Source organism: Pavona decussata, unplaced genomic scaffold, assembly GCF_977016875.1.
Source record: "Pavona decussata unplaced genomic scaffold, jaPavDecu1.1 SCAFFOLD_186, whole genome shotgun sequence".
In the NCBI taxonomy this organism is placed as follows: Eukaryota; Metazoa; Cnidaria; class Anthozoa; order Scleractinia; family Agariciidae; genus Pavona; species Pavona decussata.
The window spans coordinates 2188924-2207035 of NW_028145595.1; the positions used below are offsets into that span (position 1 = coordinate 2188924).

The following is an 18112-nucleotide window of genomic DNA, read 5'->3' on the forward strand; positions in this document are numbered from 1 at the left end:
TGACCATTTTGTTAACACTTGACTATAAATGTTATACCCAAACTAGATTTCTTACATGTTGCAGTAAAATAACAGATCGTACCTCAACCATACCTGTTGTTGTAAGTTTCGATGTACCAGGGCAAGATTTTGCCTCGAAATATTTCCTCATTTTCAAGTGTTCACATGCGAGGGGTTCAACAGTCAGCATGTTGTTGATAGGCTGTGATCTAGAAAACGTGCCTGCTTTGCACAGCTTCACAAACCCAAAAGTGATTTTAACGCCTGCTATTAGCTTTATTATTGAAACAAGTTCTTATTTAGTAAGATATATCATAAATACTTGGTTCTAGAAGTACTTCTAGATGCACCATGTGACAATGAAAAAAAATTGGTTGAGATCTGGACGAGCATGACGCTTTGACCTTTTCAAATTTGGGGTTACATCTCACTCCCTAGTTAGACTTATTTTATTTAAGGTATATAAAACAATTCAAAACTTATTAGATCATTAGATTTAGTTTTGGAACAAGAATTTTATAATTCTCCGGTAAAAATAACATACAAACAATAATTTATTGAAACATGTCATCTTGTCCTTGCGTGACCACCGGAATTTTTTGAAAAAATATGTCAAAAATTCCCTATGTGTTTTATTTCGTCAAAGACTGGCTTTTAAATTACCCAAGCTCAATTTTTGATATGTTGCAGCACAAGAATAGAGCTTTGCTTTACTGTAACTTTCATTGTAAATTTCGATGTACCAGGAAAAGAATTTTGTCCGCAAAGTTTTCACAATTTCAAGTGTCAACAAAAATGCTGAAAATAGGGATTCTTCGGACTTTGAAAACTGCATGTAAATAAGAATCCTCAAGCAATATTTTCGTAAGACCGTATTCTCAGAAGGATGCCTAACTTAACTTCAAAAGATCGTTTTAATACGCTGAGCCGTCTTCCTTCCCGAGCGATTTGAAAATGCACCAAATCTCGTCAAAATTTAACGCCGGCTGCGCCGCGATCACGGCATTTCACATTATGCCGGAATTCTCGAAAACAAAAATTCTTTGGAAGGTTTTAATGTCATTTTCGTAAATAGTTCTTTGAAGGGATTCTTCTGACAAACATGATGAGGAAATCCGAAATTTCAGTTTTGACCGCGAGTTCTCGATATTCTCAGTCAGCCGCTCTTAAGCTAACCTAAGTGCTATTTAGGCTAACTGGAGTGCTCTTTAGGCTAACCGGAGTGTTTTTTAGGCTAACCTGAGTGCCTCAAGGTTAGTTTTGTTCAACCGAAAATTTGGCAACTAAATCAGTCTATGACCTCGCAGGCCAAGATAAAGATGTCTCACGTTTACTATAGAGAAACAATCAATGTAGAAACGGTTTCTGTCTTCAAATGAAAGGTGAATAACAAATGCTTTCCCCTGAATTTCATTTAAAAATATAAACAGCGAAACATTGAAAAACGTACAAGGATATAAACGTACGTGTGATGCGTAACGTTACTCTAGATCCCGGCGGGGGGGGGGGGGGGGATACTCAACAGATGCTTAGGTAGGGAGGTGCGGCCCGGGCGTTCAAACCCTGATGACCCTGTTTAAGACACAATTCTCCGAGTTTAAGACAGAATTCAAAATTTTCAGGCCCTTTCTAAGACATTCAACCCAAAATCACACCTGTTTAAGACTAGAATGAAATAAGAATACACTAGTTTCTTACTGAATTTTAATGCATTGGCAATCACAATCTGTTTAAGCCATTAGGTCATGTAGGGATACCCTGTTTAAGACAGAAAGTGATGAAATAGATGCCCCGTTCAAGACAAAACACCCTGAAAACCATACCCTATCGGGCCGCACGTCCCTGTTAAGGTCCAAAAAGGGGTATCCCCCCCCCCCCCCGGTCTAGATCATACCGAAAATTACGATCCGTCATTGACCCGGCGTCACATACATATTAGGACCGTACAAATGGTTTCTGTCTTTAAACGAAAGGTGAAAACGTAAGGATTAAAGCCCGGGGGTAATATAAAAAGCATTCGTATGACAAATGTCGTTTTTCCCTGTATTTCATTCTGACTGCAAGAAATGCAATTCTATCTGCTGGTTACTTATTGCCTCACTATATCTCTGTATCTATTTGGTAGCATGCGAGCAAGCTCTCTTGGGGGTGGGGGGTGGGAGGGGGAAGAGAAGAAGGGAAGAGAGCTTGCTCGCAGGCTATCTATTTGGGGGAATTGGCGATGCTGGAGGTTATCACTGTTAAAAGATTGTAGGCTAACGCACCACACAGTCAAATATGGCCCGAGTGTAAGCTGAAAACAGCTTCTTGTTTTTTATGAAATTCTGTGATACAATAATAATTATTATTATCAGCGCTTCGCTACGGGGTTATATTCAATGATTGTTTTTCAATATTACTATCAGCTATTCCCTACAGGGTTGACCAAATGAATATATTCATATATTCAATGATTGTTTTTCAATAATTATTGCTGCTATCAAGACACTTTTTTTATTGCTCTTTTGTGTGGTCTTCAGTAACACAAGTACAGCTGGTAAATATAACGTAAAGAGACTTTTCAGTGCAGACAGGTCTTTAATTTACTGCTCCCATTATACTTCAATCAACATTATTGCAACTCAGTGATTGTGATTATATTTTGACAAAAGGCAAAAAAGTCGTTAAAGGACATGTTGTTTGATGCTGTTGTGCTAATTATTAAATTCTATTCATAAGGTGTGACTTATTCCTCATTGACAGTATATTGGGCATCAATTTGTTGAGCGTTTGGTGAGTGTCAGGTTTAAGGTATATTTTCAGAATGATACATAATTATAAAAGTGAATGCTCCAGACAACAGTTGCAGTGATTTTTAATTACCAATTTCAGAAGAAGTCTGAGAAAAATGGAAAAAAATAAAATAAACAATAATTGTGTCATATTTCATTACATTTACCCATGCGCAGTGATTGTATGTTTTTGATGCATAATAGAGAATAAAGGCAGCCAAAACAGTCTTATACAGTTTTTTGTACCAACCAAAATAAAGTATCCTGAATTGTTAGGAAATGTGTGAGAGTGATTTACTATGTATTCATTTTTTTTTTTTGTTTTTCTTTTTTTTCCATTTGCCTTTTCAAAGTGCTACTGTAAATAGGTGACATGATTAATTGCATGATGGGTTAATTGCTTTGACAAATTGTATAAAATCCTTGAGGAAACTAAATTAAAGCACAAGTATTGAAAAAGAGAATTACAGTCGAATCCTATAAAAATTAAAGTGGCCACCCTTGGGAAATGGCAAGGGTTTGCTTAATAGAGGTTGGTCGCTTAATATTGTTAAGTCATAATTAGCGAAAGGTGTAATAGAAACATCAATTTATTTGAATACCAACACACTTTGGACTCTATCCTTTGAAAATTACACAGTTGCTCATAAATATCCACTTATCAAATAGGCCTTATCACGGTTTTCGACGCCATTTTGACGGGTAGGCAAACAGGCTTGAAATAACAGTGTTTGTATGGAAATCCAATGTCAAATAACTTTCATCAAACATCGCTTCTGAAAAATTCATGAATTGGAAACTTTTGGCATTAGGAAAAGGATTTTAAGAAAAAAATTGGAGGGATGTAGATGTGACAGAAAACATCCAGTCGTGTTTTGAACTTTCCATGCGTTTCCCTGTATTTTTTCCCGCGAACTATTTTTAGTAGCAGTTAAGGGCTGTTTCGCTATACAGACAAATGTATGGAAAGTTCAAAACACGACTGGACGCTTTCTGTCACAGCTACATCCCCCCCCCCCCCCCAACTTTGTTCTTAAAATCGTTTTCCTAGTGCCAAAAGTTTCCAATTCATGAATTTTTCAGAAGCGATGTTTTATGAAAATTATTTGACATTGGATTTCCATACAAACACTGTTATTTCAAGCCTGTTTGCCTACCCGTCAAAATGGCGTCGAAAACCGTGATAAGGCCTATTGATCATTCAAATACTTATTATGTTTTGTTGAGCCCCAATTTTGGCATGGTACTGAAACATGTAGTATCCTTAAAAATCAACAAAAAATATTGCTAGCTACATGGTGTTTTCATTATTAAATTTCCCCACTGTTTTGTGTGGGGTCACAGTGTGGGAAACGCTTGCCTCCAGGAATCGATTCCCCACAAATGTCACAAAGGAAAAGGAATAATTCAAGGCAAATTATACTCACAGGTCCACTGATAGGTTTTAATAGCTTGGAAACACTCTCAAATGTTCGAACTCAACAGGTCACAACTCTCGCGATCTCATGACTGGTTTACAGGGTCAACATCGACAAGGACCAACAACAACTCAACAACTGAACTTAAAATCACAAGCGCTTATTGTTTATACTGAACGGGTAAATTTCCGGTCCTTGACACATATCATTCACTGCTATTTAACAAAATCACTTATCAAACTAATTTGATCCATCACGTGGGTTTTCTGACATCAACACAAGTCTGCATGCACAATCACGCAATCACAAATACTAGCCTCAGTCTCTGACAACAGGTTGTGTCCAGGTGGGCATTTCCTTAAAGGACCTCTTTGAATAATTTTTTTTAAATAAAAATTTTAGCAAAGTTAATAATGCAAAGTAATACATACATGTACAAAAATAAATTTGCAGATCAATCTTTGTGGATCAGTCAACTCTCCCTTATTGCCAGTCATTTTCTGGCAATTACAGTCAAACCAGGTCAAGCGTACCCCCCTAGATTCTATTAATGAATCTATTATTTGAAAATTGAACCCGTTAGTCGTTTGAAGTATTAAAATCAAAATTCGATTTCTGATTGGATTATACGAACAATGCATGAAACCAGAAAACCAGAAAGCCCGCCGGAAAACCCCTCTCTGATAAACATATTCAGGGCGGAAATACTTGATTTATATAATAGTGGATTTTCCAAAAAGCAGACTTCTCGTGATTTACAGGAGTCAACGCGCACTGTCAGAAAGAAAATTCGCCATTTTCAACCGGGAACGGTGTAAGTGAGTCCTGTCGGGTAAGTTTAAACTCACTAATGATCACTAAATGGACATTTACGTTTATACACTGGCGTTTATTCCGTTAGTTATTCAAAAAAAAAAAAGCTAAAAAGGATTGGAAGCGTTTTATCATAGTAAGCAGTTCTCTTTTTGAGATATATGCAAATTAATTTAGCGTAAAGTATGCGAACTCCAGTGAAAGATGTTCATTTCAATTGACCTTCGACAATGGCAATGACCTTCGGCACATGTGTTGCCGGCTATTCTTCGCGGTATAATGGATAGTCTGGTGAATTATATACCATACTTTTTCATGCTACAAGGTGGGTCATGCTATACATGAAAGATAAATTGGATTTTTCAGTCGACTCATTTGCAAGCGCTTGACTTTGTGCTCTTGCGATGACCAAATTTGCATAATGAATGATATGAACTTGTCAACAATATGCGGGAACAGTTTGAACGAACGAGCTGTTTCAAATGTACTGTTGTTTGAATTTTACAGGCTATTGCTTTTATTGTTAGCGCGGACCAATGTTCAAATTAAAAGCCAATAAGAATCGAATTTTAATTTGAACATTGATGTGCTATATGCGCTAACAATGAATGAATGAATGAATGCATTCTTTGAAACGAATAATGGGTTCAATTTTCAAATAATCGATCCATTAATAGAGTCTACGGGGGTACGCTTGACCTGGTTCGACTGTAAGTTGGGTATTGTTGAAGGCTGCCACATGGTGTATATGTCATTACAAGAGTGCAGGGGCACTTTAAACAATATCACATGAACTACTGGTCAATAAATCATCAGTACTTAATGTTATTAATCCATTTGTTTTCAGAGACAGAGACAAATACCAGCATCAGAAAATTGAAACTTTAGCTGATGGAAAGTTTGTGCTTGAGGGACATGAGGTTGGTTACATAGATAATATTAATACCCCCATCAAATGTAAATATGCCAAAGAAGTTTGAGAATTCATGAAACCAAACTACAGTGTATAACAGTCGAATTACATACCTCATGGTAGGAAGAGAACGTGATTTTAGGGCCTGACAAAATTGTTTTTACTTTGGTTTAATTATGAAAGTTGTAAGTATTGGCAATAGTTTGGTTGAAATGTGAATGTGTGGGTTTACCATACAGGCATCCGCATAGTACTATTATCTTCACTGTTCCATCTGTGGTATGGTCTGGCTAGCCTCTACTCTGTCTACTGTTGTGTTTAGTGTTAACTTGCCATGGACAACAAACTTTACTCCACATTGTCTCTCTTCATCTGCCTGGGGTAACCCTGTGATGGGCTCAAGCTTCCCATCCTCAGGGTAGTAATTTTATGGTTCCTCTTTGCATCAAGCTAGATAAAGTAGGGTTAACTGCGGGTGGTACCTGTGGCTGGAATGAAATCAGATGTAATTTGACCTTACCAACCCTTCTCTCATAAAAGTTTGATATTAAATGAAACCAACTATATTTAAACTTTCAACTGAATGACGTTTTTAATTTAATGCCAAGATATATTTTCTTCAATAAAGATAACACATTTTTTAACTCATGAATGCTCGCATGCGGGTTGTCACGAAAGCCAAGACCCCGAAAATGAAGATTTTTTTTTGATACCGTAAAAATTCGATTTAGCGCCCGGGGCGCTTATTTACTTATGGTACCTCAAGGGAGGGCGCTTATTCGAAACAGGGCTCTCAATTATTTTTTGAGAAACAGCTAAATATGCCAGAGACAAAACTTTGATATTTATATAAAAAGGAACAATAACAGAAACTGTAAAGGTTACAAATATGCAATAAATATTCACTTAATGGTAGGGAATTTTGAAAATCACTAGTCTATTCATCGTCTATAGCATCAGTATCGCTTGCATCAATAACAGAGCTTTCGGGTGTAGCATTTTCTATGTCTGATTCGGTAATTCCGTCAAAGGGATCATTGTCGCGTGATTTATTTATGGCTTGACGTAATACCTTGAGCCGTTCTAAACGTATTTGACAAGGCTGCTTTTCCTTGAGGCAGTGAATGTGTGCCATCACTTAAACAGAATAGGGGCGCTTATTGGTATAGAGGTGCTAATTTATAAAACCAAAAAACGTTCGAGGGGCGCTTATTGGAACGAGGGCGAGGGTCGTAGAAAAAGGCGCAAGTTGTTTGTCAGTTGTATACACTCTGATGGTTCCCGCCCGGTCCATTTTCAATAAGGAATTTCCTGTTTAAATTACACTCATTTACTTAGTAAATATCCTATAAGGTTCAGCACCCACGGTATTGTAGTCTTCTACGCAGCCGTTTTTAGTATCGTCACGGGAGCGTTGTGTGACGACACTAAGAATAGCTGCGTTGGAGGCTAACGGTATTGCATCATCACTTTCCCTGGATTCTCATTTGACTCTGATTATGAAAAAAAACCTTTCATTTATCTCTCCCAAGTCATGTCCAACTAAATTTATTTGAAAGTACATTGTTCTGGTTTTTATCTCAACACAGGGTCACCTTTTCCCAAACCTGGTAGCATTAGTGCAGTACTTTGTGACTTGTTTGAAAAATGACATTCACTTGGCCCCTCTTGAGAAAGAAAAAGGTAAGTCAAAAGAGAACACTTAACAAGTGGCTGAATATGTTGTTATGTGATATCCCAGGCTGCGAGCTTCTTCTATTCGAGGCAAACCTGTATCAAATCTGTATCATAAAAGTCCCAGAAGGAGCATGTTTCTGCGAGAGCTCACTAAGGAGAGGCAATTAGGAACTTATCCCTAACCCCACGTTGTGCCTGTTCCTAAGCCATCTCCGAGGTCAAAGGGTGGTTAACGTTTATGGGAGGTTAAAAACAAACTAAAATTTCAAACCGCTTGACCAAAAGGTGGTTGCATTCACCTATGAGATGCTCAAACTGTAGTGAGTTGACTTGGAGAATGTCGGTATTTTGGCGAAGTGGTTGTTTACTGGAGGTGTTCGCTTACAAGAAGTGGTCACACCGAGAGTTTCGACTACAGTCAACTCTCCAGTGACTCTCGCCTTGCGGACACTTCGCTATTATCTGATGAACACCCTGGTAATACGGACAGCAGCTAAATCCCCGGCAAAAATAAATTACAGACATTTGACTGAATTAAATTCCCGCTTTTATGGACTCGCACTATTAAGACAGTACCTTGAGTTGACTGTATATAATGTTGACAAAAAACAAAAAGCTCATTTAAGCCAAGAAGACACGTTGCAATAACCATGTTTTCTTTTGCCGTCCATCGTGCTGAATGGTGTTGAACAGAACACAGCTGGGTTCTATTCAGTGCAACAACATTCAACATTTAAAAACACTAAGCTTTCGATTACCAGTCTGCAATCTTTAATCAAAGGCTCCTAAGAGCTAACTCATTCATCCATATAACCAAAATTGTGGTGAAAATGTGATCAGTTGTTGGAGATGTTGAAGCTACACTCCTTATCCCATGCAACCAAAATCGAGATTAACATTAAGGTCTCTAGCTGTAATTACAAAAAAGTTTGTTGTTGGGTTGATTAATTGATATTGATTTTTTGTCCCATGAATGGGAGTTTGAGGAAGGAGACACAAAACAGAGTATTCACTGCAAAACCTGTTCAAGCAAGTAGAATGCTATATCCTAACACAACATCTAACTTTATTTTCCTCAAATTGAACAATACTTAATGTTAACAAGCTTAATCTACAAAATGTTTGAAAGTTGCTCTTTAACTTTATTTATTAACATAGTTAACACTCAGATGCAGTGATTAAAAAGAAAAAATATGCAATCATACATACTTTCAGATATACCTGATCAAATCTTACATAGAACTGAAACTAAATGCTAGCAGTAATCTGCAACAGATAGTGGAAATCGACAAAAGGAAATGCAACCTCTATACAGTTCCTACAACTACAAGATTGAGGTTGTTATTTAATTGTAAGTAACAAGAACACAGCATTTCTTAACAACAATCAAGGAAGTGTTAATTTTTCCGTGGCAAATTTTATCTTCTTTATGGGTAGAAGTGTTGCACATATCTTGCTTGTATTTAGTTTTGTGACATGTGCTTTGATAGGGAAACTTTGCAAGTATAGTAACATTCTAAGGGCCTCTTGATATTAGCTCGGTAACCGGGACGAATTCTGGGGTGTGTTCATATGGGAATTTTCAGCCCGGTTTACCGGGATGAATTCAAGAAAGACAATCAAAATTGTGGAACATAAATTTGTATTGTTTGCAACTTTCAAAGCTTTCTCTACCCTTGTAACTTTACTAATAAAGCTAATTCACATACTTGTAAAGTGGAAATACTTCCAAGATCAAAACTATGCCACTTTGTTGGCCGCTATGTTTTGAGAGCGAAGCTATTTTGTTTAAAAACTTTCATCATTGTCACTGGGCTGGAGTGCATGTTCATATGGGAAAATTTTCATCCTGGTTACCGTGATGTGGGCTGCAAAAACTGAGATCTCGGTTACTGGGCCAGCTCAGCCTCTGTACGGCAATTGTATCGCAGGGCCTTGTACGGCAATCTGTATAACACATGTACGCGCGACCGTGGAACCTGATCGAAATTTGCGCTGTAAAAACAGATTTAGCCAGATTGTAGGTCGCTTCACTTTTTATGTATGTGTTGTAAGTTTTAAAGCAAATGAAATAATCGTCAACAGAGAGAATTTACTTACCGAAATGACGTGTGAAAGAGAGTCAAATATTCCTACCAAAAATGGCTTCCTTCTCTGGCACGGAACACGAGGCGATGAGACCCAATGGACAAAAACAGCCCCTGGAGGGGACGGTACGTACGCGGGCTCATTTTCGGAGTAAAAAGAATGTCTTGGACTAATTTTATTTACTGAATACCCACCTTAAAAATATAAATTCCCTCACGGTGTTTTGCAATCATTTAATCACGGTGTTTTGCAATCTTTAATTAGGCTTGTTTTGTTTGCTATTCGTGGCAAGTTGACTTATTGGTCAGCGGTTGCTCAAATCCAACCAAGTTTTACGTCACTTCCGCTATTTTCGCTAACGACGTCACATCCGTCTACGCAGATTTTGCTAACGCCGTTTTGCCCATCTCTGCAAAAACTCATCCATTGCTTCGCAAGCTCCGCAATGAATGAGTTAAAAAGTGAGATGTAAAAAGCGAAGACAGAAATATCAGTATACAAAGAATTGAAAAAAAAAATGAACAAATTTCAATAAATACAATAATACAAGGGAAATACTAGTGTGAACAAAAAATATTGATGACATGAATAAAGTTATAATAAAATTGAGTATTGTCTTGGCAGATGTTTAGCATTATTGTCTGCCTGGCTAGTTATCGCAGTGTGCCAAGATTCCAGCGTTTTTCTTACGCGTGATTTGCCTCTGTCGATGACACGTGCATTCTCAAAATCAATAGTATGGCCTTCGAGCCACGCATGGCTGGCAACGTTGGAACCACTTTTAAAAACTTTGGCGTTTCGAATATGTTCCTTTTTTCTAGTGTGTAAACATCTGCTCGTTTTTCCAATGTAACTCCATGTGCAGTCCGCACAGGGGATTTTATAGACAACGTTCGTTTGCCGATCTGATGGGGGTCTAGATTTAGGAGACACAAATTCTTGTTGCAGGGTCTTGACCGGTCTGGTGGTGGCTCGGATGCCGTTCTTGTTAAGAATTCTTGTAAGTGGTTCAGTGACGCCTTTGATGTATGGTAAAACTGCAAAGCCATTTTGGGAATCTGGTGGGTCTATCAACTTAAAGAACATTCCCACTAACTCTTCAGGGGAAGGATGATTTCAGGGGTCGAAGTCTTCTTTAGGATGTTCGATATAGTTGCTGATGGATAGCCATTTGATTTCAACGCATCGGAAACGTGGGTCAGCTCTTTCTTTACTCTTTCGGAGGTGCTCGGGAGGTTGATTGCCCGATTTAGGAGGGTAGAGGCAGTACTCAATTTGTGTGTAACTCGTGATGAGAGTTAAAGTCCAGGTATCTGTCAGTGTGTGTGGGCTTTCGATAGACGCCGATAGTAATTGCCCCATTCTTCCTGGTTATCAAGGTGTCTAGAAAGGAAATTTGGCCATTGTTCTCAGTTTCGAGGGTGAAAGATATTTTAGGGTCAACTGCATTAAGAGTATCGTGGAAGTGTTTCTTTATTATGACAAAACTGTCGTCTACGTAACGTTTCCAGACTTTTGGGGGTGTTGTTGAGGCGGCGATAGCCGATTCTTCAATTACCTCCATGCAGAGGTTAGCTACGACTGGGCTAACTGGGCTCCCCATTGCACATCCATGTATCTGTTTGTAGACAGTAGTTGTTGGAGAGGGTGAATTCCAAGAGGGAGATGATTTCATCGGTGTTGAGCTTCGTTCTTAAGTGTAGCGTAGTGTCCTCGTCTAGCTTTTTTCTGATGTAGTCACAAGCCTTGTCAACCGGAATGGCAGTAAAGAGTGAAACGACATCGAACGAAACCATTACTTCATCGTCAGCGATCTCTTGGTTTGCGACTTGTTTGGTAAAGTCCATCGAGTTGGAAACAGAATAGCCATTAAGGTTCTGAATAGGTGTCAAAATGTCCGTCAGGAATTTAGAGGTGTTATATAAGGCAAGAACCAATGCAAGATACAATGGGCCGAAGAGGGAGACCTGCTTTATGGTGTTTGATTGAGCCTCGTATGGCGGGTGGAATGGCGTCTGTAGATCGTAGTTTGTAGTATGTAGGATCATCGATTTTGCCTTTCTTCTTAAGATCCAACAAATTGTGGTTTAGTTCCTTCTCGATCTTAGCGAACGGAGGTTTATGAACCAACTGGTAAGTCTGATGGTCGCTGAGTAAATTTTCCATTTTTTCGTTGTGTTCAATTCTGTCCATAACCACAAAACAGTTACCTTTGTCAGCTGTCATTATAACACTGGAGACATCCTCCTTCTAACGCTAAACATCTGCCAAGACAATACTCAATTTTATTATAACTTTATTCATGTCATCAATATTTTTTGTTCACACTAGTATTTCCCTTGTATTATTGTATTTATTCAAATTTGTTCTTTTTTTTTTTCTCAATTCTTTGTATATATATTTCTGCCTTCGCTTTTTACATCTCACTTTTTAAAGATTGCAGACTGGCAATCGAAAGCTTAGTGTTTTTAAACTTTTAACCAGAGAACGTTTTTAGAAAAAAAATTTTAATTATGCCTGGTTTATACTCATCGATTTTAAACATTCAACATGTTGAATGGCGTAGTGTCACATACGACTCTTCATATTGGATACACTTTTTAAAATTTGTTTTGCAAAAAATAGCTGCTTCTTAAAAGTAAGTCACCACACCCACCCCCTCCCTCCCAAATCTCGGACTGAAACATCTTTCTGAGCTTTTCTGCACAATCACAAGTCCTTAGACTGCTACTGTCAGCTTCGTCAGACTTTTAGATAAGTGTTTTTTCAAGAAGCTGCAACCATCTCATTTTGAAAGGCAGAATTCGCTCCAGTAGAGAGTTTTCACGACGGCGTGCTGGCAGTACAGAGCAAAAGAAATATCTGCATAGAAATGACGTTTATTTCACAAAGGAAGAGCATGTTATTGTTTATAGCGGAGCTCGCGGGCGTAGCCCCATCGCTAAGAGATTTTGGTAAACCCATCAGTGCGAGAAATTTTGGTTTGATTATGACGTCACTTCCGACCGACCGTCCGTCCGTACTAACGCTACTCCATGTAAGCCAACTTGAAATGAGACACTCAAACCCTGTACTGAAACCCGGGTTAATTTTTCGGCGGGAAATTGCGTGGCCAACTGCGCTGCCACCCGCGTTTCTTTGGCAGGAAATTGCATCGCCCACTGCGTTTGCGAAAAAAAAAATAATAATAATAATTTTGAAGACGACGTGTACGACAAAACACAAACTCAATTTATGAATAAGTCTACAAACATGTAAAGCAAAAAAAGGGAGATAGAAAGAGATCGAGAAAACAGGCGACGAAAAAGCGAAGTTCGAGGTCAAAGAGAGCGATTGAGAGCGGTAGCAAGCAGGCAAAACATGAGTGACGAACAAAGAGAGAAAGGACAGGAAAGGGTGCCGAAAAAATCCCGTGTTGCGGCACAGGGTTTGAGTGTCTCATTTCACATTGGCTTACATAGATGAGCGTATGTGCTGTAACCCGGGTTGTTTTTCGGCGGGAAAATGCATGGCCAACTGGGCTGCCGGCCGCGTTTGTTTGGCGGGAAGTTGCATCGCCAACTGCGTTTGAAAAAAAAACAAAACAAAAAAAATAATTTTGAAGACGACAAGATACAAAGTCAATTTTTATATGTGACCAACAGCAGGAGAAAGAGCAAGGCAACTAGCGGCGGGAGAAACAAATCGACTGGCACATTATCAGAATCTGGAAGTGAAATCATTTTACTCCGATCCGGCGCTACGAAACGTTGGATTTTTCCTCTTGAAGTGAAACGTTTCGCTCACTTAACGTTGTAAAACGAACGGAAAAATCAGCAGTGGAATAAAGGGACTGGTTATTCTCAGAAGAGGCGAGCACATTCGTGCAATTTTTTGACAAAACTTTGCTAGTTTGCTGGTTTGCAAGATATTGTTTTCTTGCAGTTTTGACACGCTGTTTAACTTAAGCTTAAGCTAATACTGCTAACTTCAGAACAGTATTTTGAGCTCATTTTTCGGTCCATGTTCGTTATTTCCCTTGGAGTTTTATTTTCTGATCTCGTCCAATTTTGCCGTTAAACAGCGGGAGAAAGAGCAAGGCGGATCGCGGCGGGAGAAACAAATCGACTCTTTTAGCAGCTGTTAGAGGCGGAACTTCATAAACAGCGGCCGAATCTTGAAGAGAAATTATTTTACTCTTATCCGGCGCGATGAAATGAAATTAAGGTGCAATGAATTTTTCCTCTTAAAGTGAAACTTAACGTTGTAAACGAACGAAAAAAAAACAGCAATCGAATAAAAGGACTGGTTATTCTCTAAAGAGGCGAGTATATTCATGTGATTTTGTTGACAAAACTTTGCTGTTTTTGCAAGATATTTTTTTTCTTGTAGTGTTGACACTGCAACGTGTTTAACCTCAGAGCAGCCTTTTGAGCTCATTTTTCGGTCCATGTTCGTTATTTCCCTTGGAGTTTTATTTTCTAATCTCATCCCATTTTGCTTCATTTAAAAAAAATTGATTCTGAGCTAAAATAGTCAGTCAAACAAACGTCTCCCAACATTGTATCGTTGGCATAAGCTACTGTGACAAGTTTTTCTCGCATATATTTTTAATTTTAGCATTTATTTCTAACAATCTTGACAGAGAACAAACAAAAATACTTAAAACAGTAGGATATAACCGCAAAGATTAACATGTGTGAGTAGTTTTCACTGAAAGTCTTTTCAAAGAACGTTAAAAGCGGATGTAAAATTAAAGTGTGATTTCATTTTCATCAAAACAAAGTTTACGTAAAACATTCATTCGTTTGTTTTTTGTGAATTTTTTAAAGATCGTTGTTTAGTTTATTTCTGTACTTATTGCTATGAATTATCACAGTGCTTTTTTCATTTATTACTCAAAGATATATTTGAAGTGTGTTTTTTGGTTAGTGTATCCATTTTCTCTGAGGTTTATAGCGTACGGCCTTCTTGATAAGCAAAATTTACAAGACAGTGACAGTGCCGGTAGCACGCGTTGGCTGTTCACAAACCGTTTTGCCTCGATCATCTTAAAAACTAAAAACAAAAATAAAAACAGAAAATTTTCATTTTGAGTCCATTTAAATTCCGCTTTTATAACACAGAGGGAAAAATGTTCCAAAAACTATCAAGGAACTTCGTAAAACAGTCAGTAAAACACTCATCGAAGGCGCAAGCAAACCAACGAATTATTTAATTTTTTCGTAATGTACAAAACAAACAAAACCGACGAGAACAGTTCCCATCATACACATGTAATTAAGAGAGAACACAAGTTTAATTCAGGAGCAAACTAACAACGATAAATCAAATGTTAGGCATCAATTAATTGTTCACCTGCGCTGTGAAGCTTCCTACCGCTTGGAAATCACACGAACATAGATCGATAAAACTAGCAAACGATGGATCCAAAGAAGGAACTATTTACTTGCGGAGTAATTTCTTCTTGCTCCGTCCTCCCATCAAAAGGACACTTTCATGCTCGGTTATCGTTCGTTGAAAGCACTTGGACGCCATGACTGATTTCAGTTTCTCAACCAAACAAGATAAAATCAATCCGATCCAAGTCTTTAGCTTTTGACACAAATAACATTTTGCTGTTTCTTGTGAGAGACACCAAAATTAACCTTTAGGAATTTCCTTCCTAGCTACAGCACTTGATTTCCGTGTATTTTTGGTACAAGGAACCCGGCTTAAAGAGTCGAACTTCGAAAGAACCTCAAAGAACTCCTTTTTTTCGACACAAAATGTAGAAACCAACAAAATATAAAAGTGTCGTGCTCAGCCAATTAGGAGCGAGTATTTTCGCCGCTCGACCAATCAGGAGTAAGTAATTTTGCCCTCGGTGAAAGGAAAATTACGAAAAACTGCCCCCTGTTACAACAAATCAGCATTTAGTAATTTTATTGTTGATGAGCAGTTAGCTGCATATGCGTTAAAAAAGTACTATATAACTGCAGAATTGATGAGGAACTCATAAGGTTATTACGTTCATACAATAAGCAGACTTCTGTCGTGGAGCTCCTCTTTTAGGCTTGGCTAAATATATATATTACGTTCTATATCAGTGACGTCCGTGGAAACTCTGTATGATACCGCATACCCCCCTCCCCCCCCCCCCCCCCACCACTACCACCTTGCCTTCAAAAGAAAAGAGAAGACCCTCTGTTCCATCTGTTCAGCTTCCTAAAATATAAGCGTCAATAATTTGGAACGGTACATGCGTCTTACCTTCTCATTCTTTATCTGTAATAGGTAATGTAAAACAAGCCGACAACCGTTGGAGTGCTAAAGATTCTATCAGCTTTGCAAGTAACCGTGAACTTCAGTCCGGAAACAATCATCTGTTCACAGCTGCCCAAAGTGATGACATTAACGTCATTGAGATACTATTGTCTAAAGGGGCTGACGTTAATTCAAGGAACAGTGAGGGTGAAACACCATTGATGATTGCAGCTGCTAATGGGAGCTTAAATGCATTTAACCTTCTTCTAGAAAAAGGCGCAGATTCGACTTTGAAAGACAACGATGGGTTGCCTGTGCTGCACAGGGGTGCGCGAGGTGGAAACGATGAAATTATTGAGAAGTTGCTGTCCCTTGGACTTGATATTGATTTCAGGAACAGTGATGGTCTTACACCATTGAGGATTGCAGCTGCTAATGGAAGATTAAATGCATTTCACCTTCTTGTAGAAAGAGGCGCAGATCCGAATTTGAAAAGCAACAATGGGTGGACTGTGCTGCACAATGCTGCGCAAGGCGGAAATGATGAAATCATCGAGAAGCTGCTGTCCCTTGGACTTGATATTGATTCAAGGAGCAGTAGTGGTGCAACACCATTGAGGATTGCAGCTGGTAATGGAAGATTAAATGCATTTAACCTTCTTCTAGAAAGAGGCGCAGATCTGAATTTGAAAAGCAACAATGGGTTGACTGTGCTTCACAGTGCTGCGCAAGGTGGAAATGATGAAATCATTAAGAAGCTGCTGTCCCTTGAATTTGATATTGATTCAAGGAACAGTTATGGTGCAACACCATTGATGATTGCAGCTGGTAATGGAAGATTAAATGCATTTAACCTTCTTCTAGAAAGAGACGCAGATCCAAATTTGAAAAGCAACAATGGGTGGACTGTGCTGCACATGGCTGCGCAAGATGGAAGCAATGAAATCATTGAGAAGCTGCTGTCCCTTGGACTTGACATAAATTTAAAGGACAACAATGGTAAAACACCGCTGATGGTGGCAACATCTCACGGTAAAGCTGAAGCTGTCAATTATCTCCTCAGTAAGGGAGCACGTTAGCTTCTTTCTTTTAGTACTCAGCAAGTGCAATACTCTGTAGGTTCGGAAATTATCGTCTAAGTACAGTCAACTCTCGCATTACGGACTGACACCCCGCGATAACTGGCAAGTGTAACGAGAATGTTATAACAAAACCTCGTATATTATTGAACATCGATAATCAGTTGATCCTGTTATCGAGACGATGATAAAAGCTTTGAATCATTTTCTGGAATTTTAAGCAGATTGGATTGGAATATTCAAGCAAATGATAGCGATTTTTTACTTTACTAGTAACACGCGAAAAAATAGCGTTTGAGCCTGAAAGAAACGTTTTACTTAATGTCAAAATAGGCGTAATATAATCTTATTTGTGTTGTAAGAGTTATTCACAGAAAATTGAAAGAAAAATGACAGGTCCCATTTGACATAAATTCCTTTGTCAAGTTTTCTTTTATTGGCCAACTGGAAAACATGGACTGGACTCTGGACTGGACCCTGGACTGGACTTTGGACTGGACTTTATTGAACGAAGTTAATATTTAACTAACAATATGACGATTAACGATCTCTATTTAATTATTAACCAGCGGGGAATTTTTTCAACACTTTCAACACGTTTTAAGAATGCATGTTTTTTTCAAAAGGAACATAAACGAAAAATCGAACAATGCTGACAAGTAACTCAACTTTACTTTACTTTACGTGGATAATATGACGATATATCTCATGCGTGCGCTGTCTAAAGAATGTTAGGACTGTAGTCCAATTCGATATATTCGATATGTTGAGCGCGATCGCTTTGCGCACTATTCCCGACCTGCAATTGAACCAGATAGGACTACAATAAGCACTTCAGTTGTTTACAGCGGGAAATAACGCTACAAACCCGGCCACTTTTACGCTTGGCTATGATTGCGTGAAGGCTGTTAAAGTTTGAAGTCATCACGTTACAATGTAATGTCGCCACGCGATCCTATCTCGTGCGTGTGCCATTTTAGGAATGTAGTCCGATTCAAACACATTCGAAGGGGCAAAACACTGGAAAAGTTATGGGGTGGGATGTTATGGAGGAAGGGGGGAGGGTGGGTGGCAAATACCAAAACATTGTCGCGAGGAAAAAAGAAATAATAAATGTATGCAGCTGAG

General features: G+C 38.5%; 1 protein-coding gene and 1 pseudogene across 1 annotated transcript; one reads left to right on the plus strand and one right to left on the minus strand.

Moving 5' to 3' along the window:
• The first annotated feature begins 5232 nt into the window (after positions 1 to 5232).
• LOC146462659 (uncharacterized) lies at positions 5233 to 17416 on the plus strand. The gene is made up of 4 exons (XM_085085324.1): positions 5233 to 5276; positions 5850 to 5922; positions 7505 to 7598; positions 15936 to 17416. Exons 1-4 carry the CDS (start codon positions 5233 to 5235, stop codon positions 16982 to 16984), a joined length of 1260 nt encoding a protein of 419 aa, XP_084941450.1. The 3' UTR covers positions 16985 to 17416.
• On the minus strand, positions 10275 to 11476 carry LOC146462660 (uncharacterized; annotated as a pseudogene).
• Positions 17417 to 18112: the final 696 nt, after the last annotated feature.

Coding starts and splice junctions, on each gene's coding strand:
- LOC146462659 (XM_085085324.1), top strand. CDS start 5,233: ATGGCAATGACCTTCGGCACATGTGTTGCCGGCTATTCTTCGCG. Junction 5,277..5,849: donor GTTGCCGGCTATTCTTCGCG/GTATAATGGATA, acceptor ATTTGTTTTCAG/AGACAGAGACAAATACCAGC. Junction 7,599..15,935: donor CCCTCTTGAGAAAGAAAAAG/GTAAGTCAAAAG, acceptor TATCTGTAATAG/GTAATGTAAAACAAGCCGAC.